Source organism: Suncus etruscus, chromosome 8 (assembly GCF_024139225.1).
Source record: "Suncus etruscus isolate mSunEtr1 chromosome 8, mSunEtr1.pri.cur, whole genome shotgun sequence".
NCBI classification, from domain to species: domain Eukaryota; kingdom Metazoa; phylum Chordata; class Mammalia; order Eulipotyphla; family Soricidae; genus Suncus; species Suncus etruscus.
Genome location: NC_064855.1, coordinates 70603547 through 70628665, shown reverse-complemented (window position 1 = coordinate 70628665; position 25119 = coordinate 70603547). Strand labels below are relative to the sequence as shown.

Genomic DNA, 25119 nt, shown 5'->3' with positions numbered 1-25119 from the left:
GCTCCTGGCAGGCACTGGGGACCATATGGGACCCCGGGATTCGAACCAACCATCTTAGGTCCTGGATCAGCTGCTTGCAAGGCAAACACCACTGTGCTATCTCTCCGGCCCCAAATTCTTTATTTTAGTCCTACAAACTTAGTTTGGTTTTAGGAGAAAAGATAATTATTTTCCATTTAATGAGATTATAATAACATTTTATTGAAAAATTTAACTATCTCTCTATTCCCTTTCTCTCCTTCCTTCCTTCCTTCCTTCCTTCCTTCCTTCCTTCCTTCCTTCCTTCCTTCCTTCCTTCTTCCTTCCTTCCTTCCTTCCTTCCTTCCTTCCTTCCTTCCTTCCTTCCTTCCTTCCTTCCTTCCCCTCCCTCCCTCCCTCCCTCCCTCCCTCCCTCCCTCCCTCCCTCCCTCCCTCCCTTCCTTCCTTCCTTCCTTCCTTCCTTCCTTCCTTCCTTCCTTCCTTCCTTCCTTCCTTCCTCCCTCCCTCCCTCCCTCCCTCCCTCCCTCCCTTCCTTTCTTTCTTTCTTCCTTCCCTCCCTCCTTCCTTCCTTCCTTCCTTCCTTCCTCCTTCCTTCCTTCCTTCCTTCCTTCCTTCCTTCCTTCCTTCCTTCCTTCCTTCCTTCCTTCCTTCCTTCCTTCCTCCCTTCCCTTCCCTCCTTCCCTCCCTCCGTTCCTTCCCTTTCCCTTCCCTCCTTTCCTCCTCCCTCCCTCCCTTTCTTCCTCCCTCCCTCCCTCCCTCCCTTCCTTCCTTCCTTCCTTCCTTCCTTCCTTCTTTCCTTCCTCCCTCCCTCCCTCCCTCCCTCCCTCCCTCCCTCCCTCCCTCCCTCCCTCCCTCCCTCCCTCCCTTCCTTCCTTCCTTCCTTCCTTCCTTCCTTCCTTCCTTCCTTCCTTCCTTCCTTCCTTCCTTCCTTCCCTTCCTTCTCTTCCTTCTCTTCCTTTCCTTCCTTCTTTTCCTGTCCTTCCTTCCCTTCCTGTCCTTCCTTCCTATCCCCAGTGACGCTCAGGGCTTATTCCTGGCTCTATGCTCAAGAGATCACCCCTGGCAGTGCTTGGGGGCCATATGGGATGCTGGGGATTGAACCCAAATTGGCTGTGACAACACAAATGCTCACCTAATGTACTATTGCTCCAGCTCCTATTGAAGAAAAAAACTTTTTTTGCCACACCTGGCAGTGCTCAAGGGTTATTCCTTGCTCTGCACTCAGAGATCATTCCTGGTGGTTCTCAGGGGACCATATACAACACCGGGGATCAAATTCAGGTCTACCTTGTGCATGGGCAAATAAATGCCCTACCTGCTGTGCTGTCACTCTGGACCCATGGAGATAATTTTAATTGTCAAAAATTACTGTATAAATTTAGCTTACCTTTTTATTATTTTGGTTTTGGGTTCATCCTACATTGCTTAGGGGCTCTTTCTTGTTCTTTGCTATGGGCCACTTCCAACAGTACTCAGGGACCATGCAGTGTCAGAGATGGAGCCTGGAACCTTCTGTGTCACTCAACCTATTGACATGTTTTTCCAGTTCCAGTTCATCTTTATATTTTAATTTTACTTCCATTCCCCCTAACATCACTGTTCCCCAACTCTGTCTTGGGGAGACAGACCATGAAGTCCAGGAAGTGGATGTAGATCTTCAGTTCTAGCATGCAAAAAAAGTGCTTAGATTGTTGAGCTCTCCCCCCCCCCCCAGTTTATCTTTTTATATTAAAACTTTTTGTATTTGTGTGTGTATATTTGTGTGTTTGTGCTGGGGATTAAATCAGGTCTCCTGCATAGAACATATACACTTGACTTCTGAGCCACATCCTGACCATTAAAAACATTTACATTGTTGGGGCTAGAGAGAGTATAGTGGTTATTGTATTGCCTTGCAAGTGGCTAACCAAGTTTTGATCCCTGGAATCCCATATGTTCCCCAAGCATTGCGGGGAGTAATTCCTGAATGCATAGCCAGGAGTAACCCATGAGCATAGCTGGGTGTGTACATCAGGTGTGGGCCAGAACCCAAAAAAACAAATGAAAACAAACACATTTGGATTCTTTTTTCTTTTTTTTATAATGGGGGTACTCCCAAACTGTGCTCAGGAAGCTCAGGACCCTCCTGACGATTCTTTTTTTTTTTTTTTTTTTTTTTTTTTTTTTTGCTCAGGGGTTACTCCTGGCTATCTGCTCAGAAATAGCTCCTGGCAGGCACGGGGGACCATATGGGACACCGGGATTCGAACTAACCACCTTTGGTCCTGGATGGGCTGCTTGCAAGGCAAATGCCGCTGTGCTATCTCTCTGGGCCCTGGATTCTTTTTTCTAAAATTTTTCTTTAAGCCTAAAAAGTAAACATTAGTGTATTTATGGAATGTGCATTAGAATATTTACTTAAGATATATTATAATGGAACATTTTCTTGTTTGTGAATTGTACACTAAAATATAAGTGAAATGTATATGAATGTTCATCTTGTATATGACTTGAGCTTGTAGAATCTTGTGGTAAAGGTTGTTTTGGATTTCTCTAGCCCATTGGGTTTAAGTACTTATTTTTTTTTTTTTGTTTTGTTTTTTGGGCCACACCCGTTAGATGCTCAGGGGTTACTCCTGGCTACGCGCTCAGAAATTGCCCCTGGCTTGGGGGAACCATATGGGACGCCGGGGGATCGAACCCTGGTCCTTTCCTTGGCTAGCGCTTGTAAGGCAGACACCTTACCTCTAGCGCCACCTTGCTGGCCCCATACTTATTTAATGATTATATTTTCACCACATTTTTTTTTTTTTTTTTTTGGTTTTTGGGCCACACCCGGCATTGCTCAGGGGTTACTCCTGGCTGTCTGCTCAGAAATAGCTCCTGGCAGGCACGGGGGACCATATGGCACACTGGGATTCGAACTAACCACCTTTGGTCCTGGATCGGCTGCTTATAAGGCAAACACCGCTGTGCTATCTCTTCGGGCCCTCACCACATTTTTTAATTTTTTTTTAAATTAAAGATAGTTTTATTTGTGAAGCGTTCCATATTTTTAAAGATAGTTTTAATATTATGTATTTATAATTTATAATACTTTTAAAAGTTTATTATTTTATTGTAATATAAGAACTTTGATGCTTTGAATCTCATACATATTTACTGACAATAGGAACTTTAGAAGAGAGGCTTCAAGTTTATGAAGAAATTAGTAAACAGCATCCCAAAGCAATTTCACCTAGAAGATTACCTTTGAATCTTGTCCCAGGTAATGATAGGCTTTCTTTTGTATTAGTGAAAATTGTTGAAATTACTCAATACCATTCACTTTTTAAAAGTTGGGGTTCCTTTAAAGAGTTTATATCAATCATGGATGAGGATGATGCATTAATATTCATGCATGTATTATATGTTCAGTATATAGTAATTGGTTGGTGTCAGAATGTGCCTTTGTAAAATTATTTTACTTAAATTACTTTAAAAATTAAATACTTGGGGCCGGAGAGATAGCATGGAGGTAAGGCGTTGGCCTTTCATGCAGAAGGATGGTGGTTGGAATCCGGGCATCCCATATAGTCCCCCGTGCCTGCCAGGGGCGATTTCTGAGCATAGAGCCAGGAGTAACCCCTGAGCCCTGCCGGGTGTGACCCAAAAACAAACAAACAAACAAAAAAAACAACTTTATTTAGGAGGTATTTTCTAAATTTGGTGATATATCTTTATCTTAGGCACTGTTGTTTAAGTAGTAGAAGTTTTAGATATTTCTGTCTTAGCACACGAGTTTATATAAACTATGGGCTCTTTGGGCCCACAAGTATTTCTAAGAAATTAGTGTTTTTTTGTGGGGGGTGAGAGAAGGCCACATCTGGCAGTGGCCAGGCTTTACTTCTGGCTCTGCATTTAGGGATCACTTCTGATCTTTTGCTCTGGCCCACAGAAATCAGTGCTCTTTTTGAAATCTGTTTCTTCTCAAAGAATGACTTTCCTGAAATTGGCTTTTTAATTATGCCATTATTTTATACTAGAAACAAAACAACCCTCTGTCTTTTGTAATATTTTATATAAATTGTAGTATTATGGTTTTCTGTAATTTGGTTTTATTAATGATGTTGGCCCATGTGACTGAACTCATGAAATTTTGTATTATATTGGTGGAAAAGAATATATTAACTTTTCAGGTAATGAGTATCTTTGCTGATAATTTTTGTTGAAAGTTGTGCCTCTTTGTGTAGTTTTTAATCAAAAATACTGTAGATTATAAATCAATGAATTCTTGGTATGATGTGTTTTACATAGAAATCAGATAATGTCAAGTTACTATAACTTTTAAAAGTCTCTTTTTGTGCCATAGCTGGCTGTGCTCAGGGCTTACTCTTGGGTTTGCAATCAGGGTGGGCTCAGGGACCATATGGGGTACTGGGATTGAATGTTGATCAGCCGCATGCAAGGTCAGACTCCTTAAGGCTTAACTGATATATTATTTGCTCTGGCCTGAGATCTCTGTTTTAGGCATGGGTAAGTAGAGTATTTTTTTTTTACAATGAAATATTTAAATAATTGATTTACAATTTTCTTACACTTAACAAGATTTAGACAAATTTAAGTTTTTGTTTTAGGAACTAAACGGGAGCTTGGGGTTGCTCCCAACAGTGCTCAGGAAATTAATAGGCAAATGCCAGGTATTAAATTTGAGGCTCCTGGGGTCGGAGAGATAGCACAGTGCCTGTAGGGCATTTGCCTTTCATACAGCAGACCCGGGAGGGACCTGGTTCGATTCCTAGCATCCCATATGGACCCCCAGCCTGCCAGGGGCGGTTTCTGAGTGCAGAGCCAGGAGTAACTTCTGAGCACTGCTGGGTGTGGCCCGAAAATCAATCAATCAATTAATAAAGTTAAAAAAAATTGGGGGCTGCTGTATACAAATCATATTCTCTACTCCATTGAATCATATCCATGGCCTGAGAAAACAAAAATTTGTAGTTGACTTTAAAAAACTGACTCATAATTGGATTACTAGTAGGTATAAACTAATTTAAAAAATCATTTCTACATAGCACTTCCACAGATGAAGATGTCTTGTCATTGTCTCCTTGTATTTTGGCTTTTTGGAACACAGCAGTTTCTAATGTTTTCTTGGAAGCCTTAAGTCCAGATGGCTATTCAAATTGGTGGGGCAGGTGCTTGTGTGCTGAGATGTTCTTTATTCAATTGCTTTGGGCTAAAAAATAAGGTTTCTGTAGGACTTCGGAAGACTTTTGATATGTGTTGTGATTTTCCAAAATTGTGCATGCTGTCCAAGATTAATAAGCATTTTCCTAGATAATGTTTTATGGAAAATGCTTTTATCTCTAAATAGAGTTTTTGAAATATAATTAAGGTACCATAAAATTTACTCAGTGTTTCAGTGTATTTATAAAGTTGTGTAACCATCATCACCATCTGGTTTTATAGTATTTCTTTTTGGAATGTGGGTGTGGGTCACACCTAGTGGTTTTAAGAGACTGCCCTTGGTAGTATTGGGGGGACCATCAGTGCTGGGATGGAATACAGGGTTCCCAGGTGCAAAGCATGTGCTCTAGCTTTTGAGAAATCTCCCCAATCGCAAGTTTCAGAAAATTTTCGTCTCCTAAATCATAACCCATTGCAGGGTCCGGATAGCATGGAGGTATGGCATTTGCCTTGCATCCAGAAGGATGGTGGTTTGAATCTCAGCATCCCATATGGTCCTCCGAGCCTGCCAGGAGTGATTTCTGTGTGTAGAGTCAGGAGAAACCCCTGAGCGCTGCCGGATGTGACCCAAAAACCATCCAATCAATCAACCAGCCAAACAAACAAAAAATCCAAAAAAAAAAAAAAAACCCCATTGCAGTCATTCTCCATTCTCTACTGCTTTCCTCTGTATCAGGGAATTAATCTAATTTCTGTGCCTATATTTTGCTTTTGGGTGTTATTTAAATGGATTTTTGGCTTTTTGTTTCTGATTTCTTGTGAGGTGTGGTTTAAGCAAAGTATAATAGTTCATTTTCTTTTTTTGGCAGTGCTGAATGACTATGAATTCTCATTTGAGGCATTGATTTCAGTGTCAACTTCATTGTGATGTTCTAGTACATATTTATGAGGTTTCAGTGATCATCTGTAAAAATTTACAAATAACTGTACCTGTGCAAATGCTAAATTCTTTATGAATGCTTTTTGCCTATCTAGAAATGTTTATTTTTTTGACCTTCCAAGCATTGCTCAGGGGTTCTGGAGTTAATCCCAGCAATACTTGACTGGCTGGCATTTCAATGCAGGCCTGAGGAGACTGTGTTATGGATTCTCTTGTCTCTAAAGGTATACCTGCAGTGCTTGCAATGCTCTGTGATTCTGAGGAATGAACCAATTTTGTATTATTTTCTTTTCCTGTCATTAAGCTCTTTTTTATTTCATCTTTTTTCCATTAAGCTCTTTTTAAGAAATGTGATGAGGGGCTGGGCGGTGGCGCTAGAGGTAAGGTGCCTGCCTTGCCTGAGCTAGCCTTGGACGGACCATGGTTCGATCCCCCAGCATCCCATATGGTCCCCCAAGCCAGGAGCGACTTCTGAGTGCATAGCCAGGAGTAACCCCTGAGTGTCACCGGGTGTGGCCCAAAACCAAAAAAAAAAAAAAAAATGTGATGAGCTTGAGAATGTGAAATGAAAGTCTTGGAAAACATTTTGTGTGTGTTTGGGGGAGAGCATACCTACCTAATGGTTCTTAGGTGCTCCTTAGGGGCTTTTTGCCACTGTGCTCAATAACTCCTGGCAGTGGTTTTGTTTTTTGGTTTTTGGGCCACACTCAGTGATACTCCTGGCTATGCGCTCAGAAATCACTTCTGGCTTGGGGGGCCAAGCCATGGGATGCCGGGGGATTGAACTTCGGTTCATCCTAGGCTAGCGTGAGCAAGGCAGACACCTTACCACTTGAGCCACCTCTCCAGCCCCATACAGCCCTACTTTTGTTTGTTTGTTTGTTTTGGGCCACACCTGGTGGCACTCAGTGGTTACTCCTGGCTATCTGCTCAGAAATCACTCCTGGCAGGCACGGGGGACCATATGGGACGTCGGGATTTGAACCAACCACCTTAGGTCCTGGATCAGCTGCTTGCAAGGCAAACGTTGCTGTGGTATCTCTCCGGCCCCTACAGCCCTACTTTTTAAATCATGTTTTATTAGTCTTTATTGGTCAAGGAAGAGAGAAAGAGATATCTAATTTTAGAATAGAATGCTTAAATAACTTTGCTCAGTTCATTTCATTGAATTATTTAATATTTGTTGAGTTAATTGACATGTTATAAGGTGTGAATGTATTACTTATATATAGATAAACATATGTATATATATATGTATATGTATATATATGTGTGTATATATATATGTATATATATATATATATATATATATATATAGTTTGTTTATGGGCCACACATAGCTGTGCTTAGGGCTTACTTCTGGTTTCACACTCATGGATGGTTCACTCCTAGCAGGCACGGGGGACCATAAGGAGTGCTGAGAATCAAACCTGGGTTGGCAAGCACCCTACCTGCTATTCTGTTGCTCCAGCCCCTTGATTTTATGTATTTGATTCCATATAAGAATATGTTCTACTGGGGGCCAGATCGATAACACAGTGGGGAGGAGGGTTTGCCTTGCATGTGGCCAACCTGTGTTCGATCCCTGGCATCCCATATGGTCCTCTGAGCCCATCAGTGTGATTTCTGAGTGAGTAGGTCACTTGCCTTCCACAAGGCTGACCTGGGTTTGATCCCAGCACTACTTAATTGGTCCCCTGAGAACCCTCCAGCTACCAGGTCTCCTGGAAGAAGGAGGATGCTGGGGAAAGGTGCCTGCATTTGTTCCCAAAAGCCTCAGTGATAACAGTCCAAATATTGTTGTTTCAGAAGTTTGGTCAGATTGCTGTCCCTGAAGAGACTTGTAGAGGGGAACTGTAATCATAATGGAAAGTCTGAATTTAGTTACTTTATATGTAAAGCCACATAATCATTTTGTTTACCTATTGTTTGAAGTATTCCTCAAAACCTATATCTAGGGGCCGGAATGATAGCATGTAGGTAAAGTGTTTGCCTTGCATGCAGAAGGACGGTGGTTTGAATCCCGGCATCTGTATGGTCCCCTGAGCCTGCCAGGAGCGATTTTTGACCATAGAGCCAGGAGTAACCCCTGAGCGCTGCCGGGTGTGACCCCAAAACAAAAACAAACAAAAAACCCATATGTAGTATTTCCTGTTATACTTTATGATAGTAACAAGAAAGCTACTGACTTTCTGAGTTAAAAATTGAATAGAAAGATAATTATCATGAGACATATTTATTTATAGAATTTTTTAAAGGTCGTTTGCATCAATTGAAATATAACAAAGTACACTTTTGTTTCTAGGTGAAAAATTTAGAGAACTAATTGATAAGTTCCTGAGGGTTTACTTCAGTAAAGGCTGTGCACCCTTGTTCACTACTTTGAAATCTTTATATTACAATACAGAAAAGGTAAAATTTGATCTTTATTTATTTTTTTTAGTCTTTTATACTAACTTACAGAATTCCATGTAAATAATATATTTTGATTTAGTCTTATTTTTATTCTGTTATTCATCTTAGTATAATAATAAAGGGACTAAAAATACAATCATATAGGAGAACCTCTATCAAAGAAAAAGCAATCTTGGATTTATAAAATGTAGGTTTTATAAAAGTACAAAGACTATCAATGTTCTCTTTTTTTGGAGGGGGGGGCCCACACCCGGTGACGTTCAGGGGTTCTCCCTGGCTGTGTGCTCTGAAATCGCTTCTGGAGCATAAGGAATGCTGGGAAATCAGTTCGTCTTAGGCTAGGGTGGGCAAGGCAGACGCCTTACCGCTCTGGCCCCTATCAATGTTCTTTTTAAAAAGTGGATATTTGTGCTTGCTTTGGCAGCACATATAGTAAAATTGGAACGATTAGCATGGCCCTTGCGCAAGGATGACACGCAAATTCGTGAAGTGTTCCATATTAAAAAAATGAATAATTAAAAAAATTTTAAAGCACCATGATTTACAAAATTATTTACATAATTTACATACAATGTTCTACACTAATCCCACCGCCAGGATTTTTCCATATATCCCTGGCTCAGCCTGCCATTATGACAGGCACCTTTTTAAGTTTGGTTGTTAAAGTTTGGGTCTCATGATTTGTGTTGACTCCATGATTTGGATATTTAGCTCTATCCTTCCTTAACGCAACGGATGTTGCTGAATTTGCTTGATCCTTGTCTTCCGTTGATTATCATTTGTATTTTTACCCCCTGCACTGTTTTTTCCCTCTTAGTATACTCTGGGGCCCACGGTGATTTAGGCATCCCCCTTTAAGCTATTGCATTCCTTCATACAATTGTTCTAAATACCACATATAAGTGATAACATAAAGATGATAAACTTTTCTTTATTTTTGATTTTTGAGTCACACCCGGCAGCGCTCAGGGATTACTCCTGACTCTATGCTCAGGAATCACTCCTGGCAGGTTCAGGGGACCATATGGGATGCTGGATTCAAACCACCGACCTTCTGCATGAAAGGCAAACAAATGCCTTACCTCCATGCTATCTCTCCGGCCCCAAGATGATAAACTTTTCTATTGAACTTTTAAATGTGATATTAGCAGAAGTCTTGTTTTACTATTTTGGTAATCATTTATTTCATCATATAATTATGAATTTTTAAATTTGTAATCCAAGTTTTTAAAAGTACATGGATAAAAGAGCTAGTGCGGTAATAAAATATTATTTAAAATATCATTTAATCATTTTACTGAGGACTGTTAGTTTTAATTAATAACTAAATTATAGCAAGGAGGATAGATTTTTTTAAATGATAACTTTTTGCTTCTTAAAATTAGAAAATAGGAATTTTGTCATATATTAGAAAGATTTTAAGATTTAGAAATAATTTAATGGAGAATAAGTTGCACATTACTTCCTGAATAAGTTTTGCCTAGCTATTAAGGTTTAAAAAAAATCTTTTGCTCCTTTCTGTACAGTTTTATAAACAAAATCCTTTATTATCTGTAGTATACATTACTTGATGCTGCTATTGATTTTTTTGGTAGTAGATTCAGAAAAATATGTAGCAGTGTGTATAGATAATACCTGTGGATAATTTTGACTAACATATACCAACATTTTTATTCTTTTTAGCAAGTGACAGAAGGTGAGGTAAAAAGTCAGAAATAATGAAGAATATATGTATGTGAATTAGAATTTTTGTACCATCAGGCTCTCTTGAAGCAACTGAGTACATTTATTCATTATTGCATTTGTTCCTCTTAGGCTATTGCTGAGATTTTACTGGCTTTCTCAGTTTACATAAGGGTCATAGATTAAAAATCTACTATTGTTCCAAAACTACCACCATGAAGCTTTGGTTGGTATTTTATGAAGTATAACATTGGTACTTTTAAATAAAACACAGTATGTGTTTAAAATAAAACACAGTAGTCCTGGCTGTGTGCTCAGGAATAATCTTTGGTAGTGCTTGGTAGACTGTCTGTAGTACTGGGAATTTGATTAGGGGTCAGCAGTTTACTGACTGTACTATTTCTCTGGCACTGATTTAATTTATATCAGAACCATTGATACCTATTAAAATTGTCATTTTTATATAATAGCTTCATCTAAACATTTTTGTATGTGTCTCTTTGTGACACACATATGGAAAAGCCATATGGTAGTGCTAAAGATACCATATGGTACCAGAATGGAACCCGGGCCTCTGTTCAAGGCTTGCATTCCTGTACTTTTAAGTCTGTGATGAATAATTATGGTTTGTCATTTTTTTTGGTTTTGGGCCATTACCTTACTGTGCTCAGGGCTTATTTTTGATTTTGTACTCCATGATCACTACCAGTGAGGCTGAGGGTACCATGTGCAATGCCTGAGATTGATCTTGGGTTGGATATGTGCAAGTCTTACCTGCTGTACTGTCTCTCCCTCCCCCCAAATTAAGATTTTTTTTAACCTAAGTTATAAAATATAACCCATACTGGTAGCATAAAATGTTCTTTTGAAGTGAGACAGGATATAGGACAAGAGGATTTAAAGCTATTGCCTTCATACTAAATACTAGGTATTTCACTTACAAAGCACATGCTTCAGTCCTTGAGTTATCTTCTTGACCCAACACAACATTGTTTTCTTCCCATAAAATCTTAGAATAAATGAATGACTGCTGTATCACTTTGTGTATTGTGGTTAAAAAAATAGAGCTTCGGTCCTAATCAAATATATTATGTGACCTCTTATGTACATAATTATGATACCACACCCATCACTAGTTTACCCCCTCCTTCATCTTTCTTAGGTATATAACTTAAGTAAATTATCTTTAGTGATATTTATTTATTTATTTATTTATTTATTTATTTATTTATTTATTTATTTATTTATTTATGTTTTGGGGCCACACCTGGCAATGCTCATTTCCTGTCTGCATTGATGAATCAGGCCTGGCAATGCTTTGGGGACATATGGAATGCCAGAGTCATCCCTGGTGGCTGCATGCAAGGCAACCAATTGCCTTACCTGCCATACTATCTCTCTTGCCCCACCTGTCTTGATTTTAAATTATAGTAACAAAATTCCATCTTTTTGGAAGTCACTACAGTAAATTTCATAAAAAAGGAATTGGTATCTTTCTAATGAGAAATGTATTTGAGATAAAAATCCTTCCTAGATTGGACTGGAAAGATAGCACTGGGCTTAAGGCATTTATTTACCTTGCATGCAGTTGATTTCAGTTCATTCATTGGTACCAGATAGTCTCCTGAGCACTTCTGGGAGTAGTCCCTGATCACAGAACTGGGAGTAGCTCCTCAGCACCACTGGTTGTGGTTCCAAAACTTAAAAAGCAAAACAAACAAATGGTTCCCTAAAGTAACTTTTATTGGTTTATTTGGGAAATTTGATTTTCATCTAATTAGTCAGTTAAAAAGACCATAACCCTAAATTTTTTTTAGAGAACACACCTGGAGGTACTCAAGGATTACTCCTGACAGGCTTGGGATCATATGGTATGCCAGTTATCAGACCTGTGTTAACCATTTGCAAAGCAAGTCCCTTCTCACTGCTATTGCTCCGGCCCCCAAGACCAGAGATTTTTTTTTAATATAAATATTCCTGTGGATTTTCCATTGTCTTGATTATTTTTCTCCATTAAATTTTGATTTGTCTTCTCAAGCTTAATTTTTATTCATCTTTATGTGGAATTGTGCAACTTCAGTCTGTGTTGTAACTTAAAATAAATCACTTTTAATTTGAATTTTAAAATTGATCTGCAAAATTAAGAAAAAAAATTTAAAAAGGATGGGGCCAGGGCCAAGTGGTCTCAGGTACATTGGTGGAGAAAAAAAAGGACAGAACTTTATATCAAAACCAGAGAAAACAACAATATTCAAGAGACCCAAACGATAACAACCTAAACTTTTAAAATGGGCCTTTTAAACTGTCAGGTTAGGGAGCTAAGGGTGGTGGTATAGGATGCACCCTGGGAACTTTGGTTGAGAGAGGTCAACATTGGTGATGGGAATGGCTCTAATTCACTGTCACTGGTGCCTGAAATTCAACTACGAAGGACTTTGTAATTCACAATGGTTTCAATAAAAATAAAAAATTTTAAATTGAATCACAATGAGCTAAAGAATTCAAAACTTTGATCATTACATTTTAATCATACAATGTTCCAACACCCATTTCTTGACTAGTGTCAAACTCACTTAAAAATGTTATATATAGGGACCGGAGAGATAGCATGGAGGTAAGGTGTTTGCCTTGCATGCCGAAGGTCATTGGTTCGAATTCCGGCATCCCATATGGTCCCCCGAGCCTGCCAGGAGCGATTTCTGAGCGTGGAGCCAGGAATAACCCTTGAGCGCTGCCGGGTGTGACCCAAAAAACCCCCCAAAAAACAATGTTATATATATGTATATTTTCTTTTTTGGTTTTTGGGCCACACCCTGTGATGCTCAGGGGTTACTCCTGGCTATATGCTCAGAAATTGCTCTTGGCTTGGGGGACATATGGGGCGCTGGGGATCGAACCGAGGTCCATCCTGGGTCAGCCGCATGCAAGGCAAGTGCCCTACCACTCCACTACAGCTCCGGCCTTCTAAAAATGTTTTTATATTCTAACACTCATTTCTTGACTAGTGTCAAAGTCACTTTAAAATGTTTTTATTAGCTGGAGCTGGATTTTTAGCAGCACGGGCGGGCAGCTGGCAGACCTCCGTATGTGCCAGCGGCCTTTTGGCCTGGCCTAGGGTGGGGGGCCCGGACCTGGGTCACCCGAACCCCCTCTCCCCCTTTCCTCCGGATCTCCAGGTGGGTTTCTGGGAGGAGCTGATGGGGCACCCTGGGTTTTCCCCACTCCCAGGCCGGGTCTGGGGACCGGCCTAGGTTGGGCTTAAATCCCTGTCCTTCGGGCTTGGGAGGGTCTCTCTCCCTTCCTGGAGCTGGATTTTTAGCAGCACGGGCGGGCAGCTGGCAGACCTCCGTATGTGCCAGCGGCCTTTTGGCCTGGCCTAGGGTGGGGGGCCCGGACCTGGGTCACCCGAACCCCCTCTCCCCCTTTCCTCAGGATCTCCAGGTGGGTTTCTGGGAGGAGCTGATGGGGCACCCTGGGTTTTCCCCACTCCCAGGCCGGGTCTGGGGACCGGCCTAGGTTGGGCTTAAATCCCTGTCCTTCGGGCTTGGGAGGGTCTCTCTCCCATCCTGGAGCTGGATTTTTAGCAGCACGGGCGGGCAGCTGGCAGACCTCCGTATGTGCCAGCGGCCTTTTGGCCTGGCCTAGGGTGGGGGGCCCGGACCTGGGTCACCCGAACCCCCTCTCCCCCTTTCCTCCGGATCTCCAGGTGGGTTTCTGGGAGGAGCTGATGGGGCACCCTGGGTTTTCCCCACTCCCAGGCCGGGTCTGGGGACCGGCCTAGGTTGGGCTTAAATCCCTGTCCTTTGGGCTTGGGAGGGTCTCTCTCCCTTCCTGGAGCTGGATTTTTAGCAGCACGGGCGGGCAGCTGGCAGACCTCCGTATGTGCCAGCGGCCTTTTGGCCTGGCCTAGGGTGGGGGGCCCGGACCTGGGTCACCCGAACCCCCTCTCCCCCTTTCCTCCGGATCTCCAGGTGGGTTTCTGGGAGGAGCTCATGGGGCACCCTGGGTTTTCCCCACTTCCTGGCCGGCTCCAGAGGTTGGATCAGGTGGTGGCGTTTGATCTGGGGGGTGGCAGATAATTTCTCAGCTATACTCAGGCTGTCACTGGCAATTTCATACCAGTCCACATTTTGAAACCGCGCGGGGGCTAGCGCCCCCGCGCGATCATATGCTCCTCCCAACCATCAGCACCCCAGACTTGCCCTTCTTAACTTCAGTAACACACAGCTTCAATCTCTGACCAAAGACATACAGTAGATCTTACAAATCCCAGAGCTATTTAGAAGGACACAAATCGAACACATATTGAACACATATATCTTTTGAATATTTTATGATTATTTTCTTTAACTGCTGTAACTCTCTATATATTCTTCTACCATGATGTTTCTATCCACTTTTCATCTTGTCTTTTCTTTGTAAGCTGTTCAGTAAGGATTGTGGTGGAACTGTCCCTCAGTTTGATGCCTATGATTGAACTATGTCATGGAAATTGCTGGTCTTGTTCCTATTGCCTCCAGATGCACCAATAACGCTTCGTGGCATTGATCCTTGTTTGCATAGACACATTAAAATGGGAAAACACTATACATACAGATTAGTTATTATCTAATAAATCTCATTACAATGTACCTTACACCCTGAATATTGATATAATGACCTGGCATAGGCCTCAGTTGAATGGGCATTCTCCATTCACGCTGGAACCAGGCAAGCTATCTACGAAACATCCAAGGTCTTTTATAGCAACAGTTGGAAGCAGTCCTCTACCAGGAAAGACACTACCAAGGGTGTGACATCGACCTCCTAAAAAGACACTTCCGTTTACACTGAGAAGACGTGACAACAACAAGGACCTGCGAGAAGACATGACAACAACGATGACCTGCTCTACAGGACATGGTTCTCTCTATTGCCCCTTAAGTGTGAGGTGAAACGAGAGGATGCTCTGCACCATCCTGACTGCAATATGGGATATGCAGACTCCAGGATCTTTAATACAGAAGAATGATACCAACAACAGAGACTATGTGAGGAATGGAGGTGTATTGCCACTACAGACTATGACTTTAATTGGACAAACTAGTTTGCCTGGAGCCTAGAGTCAGTCCTGTGCCAGGAAACTTCAGGGGTAGGGTCTCCATGTATTTAGACCATAATTTGTCTTTCCATGTCCCTTATGTTTTGGTGGGCCTATGCAAACAAATGCCACTTTAATATCGTTTTTTACTATGTTCTCTTGACTCCAATCCTTAAGAAAAACAACCCATTAAAACTTTTGAGGTTAACTTAAACTAGTAAGCATGTGCATGGAACTAGATAAATGTACTTTGCCCTCAATGTTTAAAGAGTTACATAAGTCTAATATCTTTAGATTATATGGTGTGCTGCTAAGAATCAATATGTACTACAACTGGGGATTTGAGGGACAAAGTAATTGTACATGGGTTCAGTTTTGTTTTTCTTAATGTTCTTTGGCTGAAAGTTCAAGGCTGGGATATCATCGATGGAACTACTGAGAATCCTGTTTATGGGTGATTGGGCTTCCACTGTAACTTTACCCTGTCCTCTTTCTTTGCATCTTTGTTGTCATAATTAAAATAATAAAAAATAATAATTAAAAAAAATGTTTTTATTATTATTATTTTTTTTTTACTGAACCATGTGATTTATAAAGTTACAGAGAAGATAGACACAGTTTCAGGCATTTAATGTTTCGGCACCAGTGTATTCACCAGTGTCCACTACCCTTCACCAGTGTCCCTAGTTTCCCTCCCACACAAGCTTGCCTCTATGGCAAGCGTATTTTCCCTCCACGATTGTTTTAGTGCTTCCATCCCTAACTTATTTTATATCCCACCACTACCCCAGTGGCAAACATCCTATTGAAGTTCAGTTCTGCTCTTTATTTCCATTGCCTTTGGGTATTGATATTTCCCTAGGAAGTTCTTTTATATCTCACATGTGAGAGAGATCATTTTGAGTCTGTACTTCTTCCTCTGACTGTACCTCTCCCTCTGACTTTACTTTTGTTTCATCCTAGACACTGGGGATGTGGCTTAGTGGTACTTGCTTGCATGTGCTGGGTTTAATTTCTGGGTTCAATTTTTGGCACTACATGATACCTTGAGAACTGCTATTAGGGATTTCGTAAACACCAAGCTAGGAGTTTCCTACATGTAATGGGTGTTCAGTTCCTAAATACTGTATGATGTGACCCCAAAACAAACCACAAATGAACAAAAAGTTTCATCCTAGATAAAACATAGGTGCACCCATAATACCTTATTTAAAAACCAGTTCTAGTATGTTTCACAACTGCCAGTAGATGGCACTGAAGGTCATAAATAACTCCATCTTGTAGAAAAAGTTGGGGAAAAAAAATCTTTACTTTTCGGTTCAGAATCAAAAATGTTGGAAAGTGTTATTTTGTTTAGAATCAACAATAGAACAAGCAGGGGTTTCCCATTTTTACTCATCAGTGTTAAAAGGAAATGAGGTTGAATGAAACAATATTCTTTGAGGATTTTGTTTAGTTATATGTTATATATCTAAAGTTGGAGTTCCTAGAAACCAGTCAGGTGACATTAAACAGGAAGTCTTTGTACTGAATTTTAAAGCCTGGATATGTTATCTTAAGATAAAAATAATCTAAATGAGGTTGATAGGCTGGTATGATTATGATGGATAAAAATATCTTGATTTTAATTTTGCTTTATTATCAGTTTTTTTGCTAAAAAGAGAATACTGGTGTCAGAGTTTTGGTTCTGTAAATAGTAAATTACTTAGCGATGTTATTGCTGATACTGATGCTATTAGTAGTCTGAGGCTCATACTTTCAGAAATAATTTTCTTAACACTTTAATTTAGGTAAAATATAGATATCTATCATCCTAATCATTTTCTTTGTCTTTTTTGTTTTGTTTTGTTTTGTTTTGGGGGGGGGCAATCACAGTACTTGGTGAGGCCACTCCTTACTCTTCGCTCAAGTATCATTCTTGGCAGTGTTCAGTGTCCAGGGATTATGTGGTGTATGGAATTGAATCCATAATGTAAAGACTGTGCTCCAGTGTATGGAGCCAGTTCTCTGGTTCAGTCTTAATTAATTTTTAAGTCAATTTAGTGGTGTTCCATGTTCACATTTCTGTACAACAGTCATCACCATTTACCCTTATAAGTATTCATCTTATAGCTCTAAAACTTCATATATTTTTCCCCATTTCTATGGCAATCACAATTATACTTAATGATTTTGTATTCACATTATTGTAATGGTTATGGTGATGCTAATTATTAAACTCAAGGCCTCATATACTAGACTTGTACTCATAACGATATTCTCTAGATTTGATTTTGGCCATTTAACATATTGTATTTAAGTGCGTTCATATTGTATTTGCTTTCTTTTAATGTATTTGACTTAACATCCTCAGAAGTCATGCATGTTGTATCATATTGCAGGAGGTCTTTACTTTCAAAAGGCTTCATGATATTGTATACCACATGTATATATATATATAATATTTTGCATATCTATTAGATGGGCTCTTGGGTCAATACTGTTTTGAATAATGCTGCTAGGAACATGAATGTTTAATATAACTGTATATAAATAACCTAGTTAAGGTTCTATTTATTTACTTTTTGGGTCTATACTCAGAAATGGAATTGTTAGGGGCCATAGTGATAGCGCAGCGGTAGGGCATTTGCCTTGCATGTGGCTGACCCAGGATGGACCGTAGTTGGATGGCGTTCCATATAGTCCCCCAAACCAGGAGCAATTTCTGAGTGCATAGCCAGTAGTAACCCCTGAGTGTCACTAGGTGTGGCTCAAACACCAAAAAAAAAAAAAAAAAAAAAAAAAAAAAAAAAAAAAAACCAGAAAAAAAAGAAAAAGAAATGGAATTGTTAGATTACTTGTCAGTTTTTTCATGTGAGGAATTGCTGTGCTGTTTTTCATATGGCTGTAATGTTTTAATTCCTACTGGTATACAGATGTTCTGATTTATTCACATTCTTAAAAACCCTGTTTTTTGTTTTTTTCTTTATGATAATAACCATCCTCTTGGGTAGAGATACCTTGTTATAATTTACTGTCTAAATGTACCCTTTATTAACAAATGTAAGTTTTTTTCCATTAACCATCTAATGCAGCATGTTAGAAGCTTTAGCCTGATCCTTTGAGTTAAATTCTGACTCTACCTTAGTCTCTGTTCAGCTTGTTTTAATTTTTGTTTTGTTTTGTTTGGGTGCTTTTGTGCCATACCTGGCAGTGCTTAGGGGTTACTCCTGACTGTGCTAAGAAACCACTCCTGGCAGGCTCGGGAACCCTATGGGATACTGGGGATCAAACCTGGGTTTGTCCCTGGTTTTCTGAGTGCAAGACAAATGCCCTACAACTGTTCTATTGCTCTGGCCCCATTGTTTTAATTTTTATTTATTCTCTTTTTGGGGGTCATATCCAGCAGCACTCAGGGGTTACTCCTGGCTCTGCACTCAAAATCGCTCCAGGCAGGCTCAGGGGACCATATGGTACCAGGATTCGAACCACTGTTCATCCTGGGTCAGCTGCATGCAAGGCAAACGCCCTACCACTGTACTATCTCTCTGGCCCTGTTTTAATTTATCTAATAATTTTCTTTCATTTTTTTTCACCTGGCAGTGCTCACGTGATATTTCTGGTTTTGTGCTCTGAAATTATTCCTAGCCAGCTTGGGAGACTACATGGCAAGCAAACACCTTACTTGGTGTGCTATCACTCTGGCCCCTTCTTTCACTTTTATGAATATCATAAATAAGTTTTATTCCAAAACATTCTGAATAGTAAACATCATTAGGCATTTAAAATTAAATGTGGGCCCAGAGAGATAGCACAGCGGTGTTTGCCTTGCAAGCAGCCGATCCAGGACCAAAGGTGGTTGGTTCGAATCCCGGTGTCCCATATGGTCCCCCGCGCCTGCCAGGAGCTATTTCTGAGCAGACAGCCAGGAGTCACCTCTGAGCAACGCCGGGTGTGGCCCAAAAACCAAAAAATAAAATAAAATTAAATTAAATTAAATTAAATGTACATATGCTGAGTGAAGTGAGTCAGAGAGAAAGATACTGATTCAGAACGATGGTCTCTCTCATATATGGGATATAAAGAAAATTGGTTGAATAGCAAACACTCAAAGACAATGGAAACAAAGAATATGAGAACTGGTATTCAACCAGAAATAGGTCACATGCCACTTGGGGGAGCTGGAGGATGGGACAGAGGTGGGCAACATCTATAGTGGAAGTGTTCAACTGGGAAGAGGAGGTGGTACTGATAAAGTGATAAAGTCTGATGTATGAAATTTTATCAGTTACAGTACTGTAAATCACAGAGCAAAAACGATATGTACAGTGCAAAGACATGTGTATAGATGTGTAAATAAAAGTGTCTTTTATAGAAGCAGACTGGTAATTGGGAGGCAAATGGGGAAATGGGGGGGGGGGGGCATTGGCAGAGGAAGTGGACTCTGGTTAAGGAATCGGTGTTGAAACATTGTATGCCTGAAACCCAGTCACGAATGACTTTGTAACTTCGTGGTGAATAAAAAAGGTAACACAAAAATGTAAATGTATACATAAAGTAAAACTGTTTTTCAAATTTCTGCCATTTCTAATTTATGTAACTTCATAATTATGTAATTTCAGGGCAGAGCATATTTACAGTGTAGTTTGTAGCATTTCAGTCTTAATCGAGTGTAGTAAGTGAAATGCAATTTTATCAAAATGACCAAAGAACACAGATAGATTAAATACTTTGCTAAGAGTTTGTTTGTTCTATCTTTTCTATGAACTCACTCTGTGGTTTTGATAATTTATTTTTAATTAAAAAATTTTTATGGCGGGGCCGGGCAGTGGCGCTAAAGGTAAGGTGCCTGCCTTGCCTGCACTAGCCTTGGACGGACCGCGGTTCGATCCCCCGGTGTCCCATATGGTCCCCCAAGCCAGGAGCAACTTCTGAGCACATAGCCAGGAGTAACCCCTGAGCATTACCGGGTGTGGCCCAAAAATCAAAAAAAAAATTTTTATGGCAATAATATTTCAGAAAATCTGTATGTTTTATTATAATAGGAAACAAAAGGCACATAAAGTAACTCTTTTTTTTTTTTTTTTTTTTTTTTTTGGTTTCCCAATTCACAATACAGACCAGGCAAAGAGCCTGGGTTGAGGTGTATATGGGGTGCATTTACTGTACCTCCTCTTTCTATACAGTCAGTGTAAAGAGCACAGCCTGTGGTAAGAATTGGGAGGCCTTTTCTGTTTTGTTTTTTTTAATTTTTTAACACACACACACACACACAATTGGGAGGCCTTATCTTTTCTTTTTTGTTTTTTTTTTTAATTTTTTTATACACACACACACACACACACACACACACACACACACACACACACAGAGGGAGCTGGACCCTCTAGTCCTCCTCTATTTTGTCTCTGAGAATCATTACACAAATGTTTTTCATTTTTTTCAAAATGAGTGAGTCCATTCTGTGTTTATATCTCTCCCTCTGATTTATTTCACTCAGCATAATAAATTCCATATACATCCATGTATAGGAAAATTTCATGACTTCATCTCTTCTGATGGCTGCATAATATTCCATTGTGTATATATACCATAGTTTCTTTAACTATTCATCTATTGAGGGGCATCTAGGCTGTTTCCAGAGTTTGACTATTGTAAACAACGCTGCAATGAATATAGGTGTGAGAAAGGGATTTTTGTATTGTATTTTTGTGTTCCTAGGACATATCCTTAGGAGTGGTATAGCTGGATCATATACAGAAAGTAACTCTTAATAAGTATATGTTTAGGGTCTGGAGAGATAGCACAGCTAATAGGGCATTTGCCTTGTACGTAGCCAACCCAGGATGGATGATGGCTTGAATCCCGGCATCCCATATGGTCACCCAAGCCTGCCAGGACGAATTTCTGAGCGCAGAGCCATGAATAACCCCTGAGCGCCGCTGGGTGTGATCCCAAAACATATATATATATATCTGTATATATATATTATAATGTATGTATGTTTATTTGGAGGAGAAAAGGTCTTTAAGTAACTGGTGATAATTGTTCTTCAATATCTCAAGTAGTTTATTGAGATTTGAAATTAGTGATATTTTTGTTACACTGTTAAAATAGCATAACATGGGGGCCGGAGAGATAGCATGGAGGTAAGGTGTTTGCCTTTCATGCAGGAGGTCATCGGTTCGAATCCCGGAGTCCCATATGGTCCCCCGTGCCTGCCAGGAGCAATTTCTGAGCCTGGAGCCAGGAATAACCCCTGAGCACTGCCGGGTGTGACCCAAAAAAAAAAAAAATAGCATTACATTTTCCATATGCTCTTTTTTTCCCTACATGGGGAGGGGGAAAGCAGAGACCCAGTAGCTTAATTTATAGTTCTGTAGTCAGCTGCATATTATTTGCAAATTTAATTAATGATAAAATGAAATTCCTTCAATATATTATTTTTATAACTTGAAACTATGTTTCTTTAACAGATTTCTATAATCCAGGAACTTGTTACTAACTATGAAGCCTCTCTTAGACCGTGTGACCTTTTTAGCCCTTGTGGTAAGTTTAAATTAGATTGAATTGAAATTTCATTGAGAGGTCGGTGAGGTGGCGCTAGAGGTAAGGTGTCTGCCTTGCAAGCGCTAGCCAAGGAAGGATTGCGGTTCGATCCCCCGGCGTCCCATAGGGTCCCCCCAAGCCAGGGGCGATTTCTGAGCGCTTAGCCAGGAGTAACCCCTGAGCATCAAATGGGTGTGGCCCCCCCCCAAAAAAATTTTTTCTTAAGCTTTATGGAACCGGCGAGGTGGCACTAGAAGTAAGGTGTCTGCCTTGCAAGTGCTAGCCAAGGAAGGACCAAGGTTCGATCCTCTAGTGTCCCATATGGTCCCCCAATCCAGGGGCAATTTCTGAGCACTTAGCCAGGAGTAATCCCTGAGCATCAAATGGGTGTGGCCCGAAAAAGAAAAAAGAAATTTCATTGAGTTAGATTGATTTACCTTTCACTAAGCACTGTTATTTTGGAATGAGGTAGAAAGTTAAAATCCTGTGAAACTAGTAAATTGGCTAGTTTCAAAAAATGGTTAGTCACCATTTTCTCAATTTTGTAGTATGAAGTTATAAACCCTTTCTGTTAAAATTGGTCATTTGGGGGGCCGGGCGGTGGCGCTAAAGGTAAGGTGCCTGCCTTGCCTGCACTAGCCTTGGACGGACCACGGTTCGATTCCCTGGTGTCCCATATGGTCCCCCAAGCCAGGAACAACTTTTGAGCACATAGCCAGGAGTAACCCCTGAGCATTACCGGGTGTGACCCAAAAATCAAAAAAAAAAATTGGTCATTTGGGGGGCTAGAGTAGGTAGGGTGTTTGCCTTGCACGCAGCCAACCTAGGACTGACCCTGGTTCGATTCCCAGCATCTCTTATGGTCCCCTGAGCTTGTCAGGAGCGATTTCTGAACACAGAGCCAGAAGTTACCCCTGAGCATCATTGCTGTGTCCCCCCCAAAAACAACAAAAAACTTGGTCATTATTGCTATAATTCTGTGTTTTTTTTTTTGTTTTTTTTTTTTTGTTTGTTTTTGGCCCACACCCATTTGATGCTCAGGGGTTACTCCTGGCTATGCACTCAGAAATCGCCCCTGGCTTGGGGGACCATATGGGATGCCGGGGGATTGAACCATGGTCCATCCTATGCTAGCGCTTGCAAGGCAGACACCTTACCTCTTGCGCCACCTTCCCAGCCCCATAATTCTGTTTTTCTATTATGCATTGGAAGAAAGGTATGTGATTTGTTTAACTTTGCCTTCAATAATTTTGTGTTTGATTTCAGAGAATGGGGAGAAGGAACCCCCAACAACACTCCTCTGGGTCCAGTATTTCTTGGCACAGCACTTTGATAAACTTGGGCAATATTCTTTGGCTTTAGATTATATTAATGCTGCAATTGGTAGCACTCCAACAATAATTGAATTATTTTATATGAAAGCCAAAATTTACAAGGTAAAGTCTTATTTATTTTTCTGAATAATTGAAGGATCTGCCATTTTAAAGAACCTTTATTCTAGGGCTCTAATGTTTTTCATATCTTAAAGAATTTAATGATGCATAATTGTAATAGACCAGTATTTTTGTTTTATAATGTGAATTTAATTATTTTCAGATAAATTTGACAGAAATGGTACCAAATTTGTTTTGTTTTTATAAGCTTTCTCATATATTATATGTAAGTATATATCATATATAGCATAACATATATAATGTATATATAATATATATTATATTTGTATTCTTTCAATCATGTTTTGTGATTTCTCTAATATTTTTGTCTCTTAAAGCATATAGGTAATCTCAAAGAAGCAGCAAAATGGATGGATGAAGCACAGTCTTTGGATACAGCTGATAGATTTATCAATTCCAAATGTGCAAAATATATGCTTCGAGCAAATATGATAAAAGAAGCAGAGGAAATGTGCTCCAAATTCACAAGGGTAGGAAATGGCATGCATCAGGATATAATTGCCTGAGTTAGTCAGACTTCAGTTTTATGATGATATTTAATTTTGTGGGTATATTTTGTTTTGGGGCCACACCTGTTGATGCTCAGGGGTTTACTCCTGGCTCTATGCTCAGAAATTGCTCCTGGCAGGCTCAGGGGACCATATGGGATGCCGGGATTCGAACTGCCGTCCTTTTGCATGCAAGGCAAACACCTTACCTCCATACTGTCTCTCCGACCTCAAGAACACATTTTTTTTTTTTTTTTTTTTTTTTGGTTTTTGGGCCACACCCGTTTGATGCTCAGGGGTTACTCCTGGCTATGTGCTCAGAAATCGCCCCTGGCTTGGGGGGACCATATGGGACGCCGGGGGATCGAACCGCGGTCCTTCCTTGGCTAGCGCTTGCAAGGCAGACACCTTACCTCCAGCGCCACCTACCCGGCCCCAAGAACACATTTATTAAAGTTAAATAAACTATTGCAGTACTGAAAGCATGAAATTAAAGCTGAAGCCATCCAACTTTATTAACTGAAAAATAAATGGTGGCAGGTTGAGGGCATAAAACTCAACTACCGGGCTGGAGAGCGCTGCTGGGTGTGACCCAAAAAACAAAATAAAAACCCCCCAAAAACAAAAAACGCCTCAACTACCAATAACTCTGTAAACTACGCTTTTGTAAATAAGAATTTTAAAAAAATGATAGGTAAATTGAAAAAATAAAACCAAAATAGGACTATTGTTAACAGCCTTGACAATGATGGATATGTATTACAGTGTTCCTGAGTCATTAGGGAAAGATTCAGTAGCTTTTATTTAGTAAGAGACAAAGCTAGGCTACACTATATAGGAACATTGTCTTAAACAATCTAAATTAAAACTGTAATATTAAAAATCTTAGCTTGTGGGGTCCGAGAGAAGGCTCCCATGGTTGGAATACAGAGCTGCATGTATGTGAATCCCAAATTCAATTCTTTTTTTTTTTTTTTTTTTTTTTTTTGGGCCACACTTGTTTGACGCTCAGGGGTTACTCCTGGCTATGTGCTCAGAAATCGCCCCTGGCTTGGGGGGACCATATGGGACGCCTGGGGATCGAACCGTGGTCCTGATCCTTGGCTAGCGCTTGCAAGGCAGACACCTTACCTCCAGCGCCACCTACCCGGCCCCCCAAATTCAATTCTTGATGCCAAATGGTCCTCAGTACCACCAGAACTGGCTCCTGAGGACCATATGAGGAATAGACCCAAGTTACCTCCTTCCCGAAAGACCAAAACTGGAGACTTCTCTATGTAGAGAATACTTTGGCAACTGGATAAATAAAACGAATGCAGTTCTTAATAAATTTGTTTTTGTTCTTAATCAATTTATTAATTGCTATTTATTGTCATACTAAGACAGCTGTAATTATAAAGGAGC

The 25119-nt window shown here is 40.3% G+C and overlaps 1 protein-coding gene, 1 non-coding gene and 1 pseudogene across 2 annotated transcripts in view; 2 read left to right on the top strand and 1 right to left on the bottom strand.

The window, feature by feature from the left end:
• NAA16 (N-alpha-acetyltransferase 16, NatA auxiliary subunit) overlaps positions 1-25119 on the top strand; it is a 64928-nt gene that overhangs the window by 20533 nt on the left and 19276 nt on the right. Inside the window, 5 exon segments of the mRNA XM_049778894.1 lie at positions 3131-3226; positions 8373-8479; positions 21701-21773; positions 23040-23209; positions 23545-23697. Of these exon segments, the coding sequence (XP_049634851.1) occupies positions 3131-3226; positions 8373-8479; positions 21701-21773; positions 23040-23209; positions 23545-23697 (599 nt within the window).
• On the top strand, positions 8891-8986 carry LOC126017143 (uncharacterized; annotated as a pseudogene).
• On the bottom strand, positions 20319-20451 carry LOC126016519 (small nucleolar RNA SNORA51). Its single transcript, XR_007498314.1, has one exon. It is a non-coding gene; the product is annotated as a small nucleolar RNA SNORA51 (small nucleolar RNA).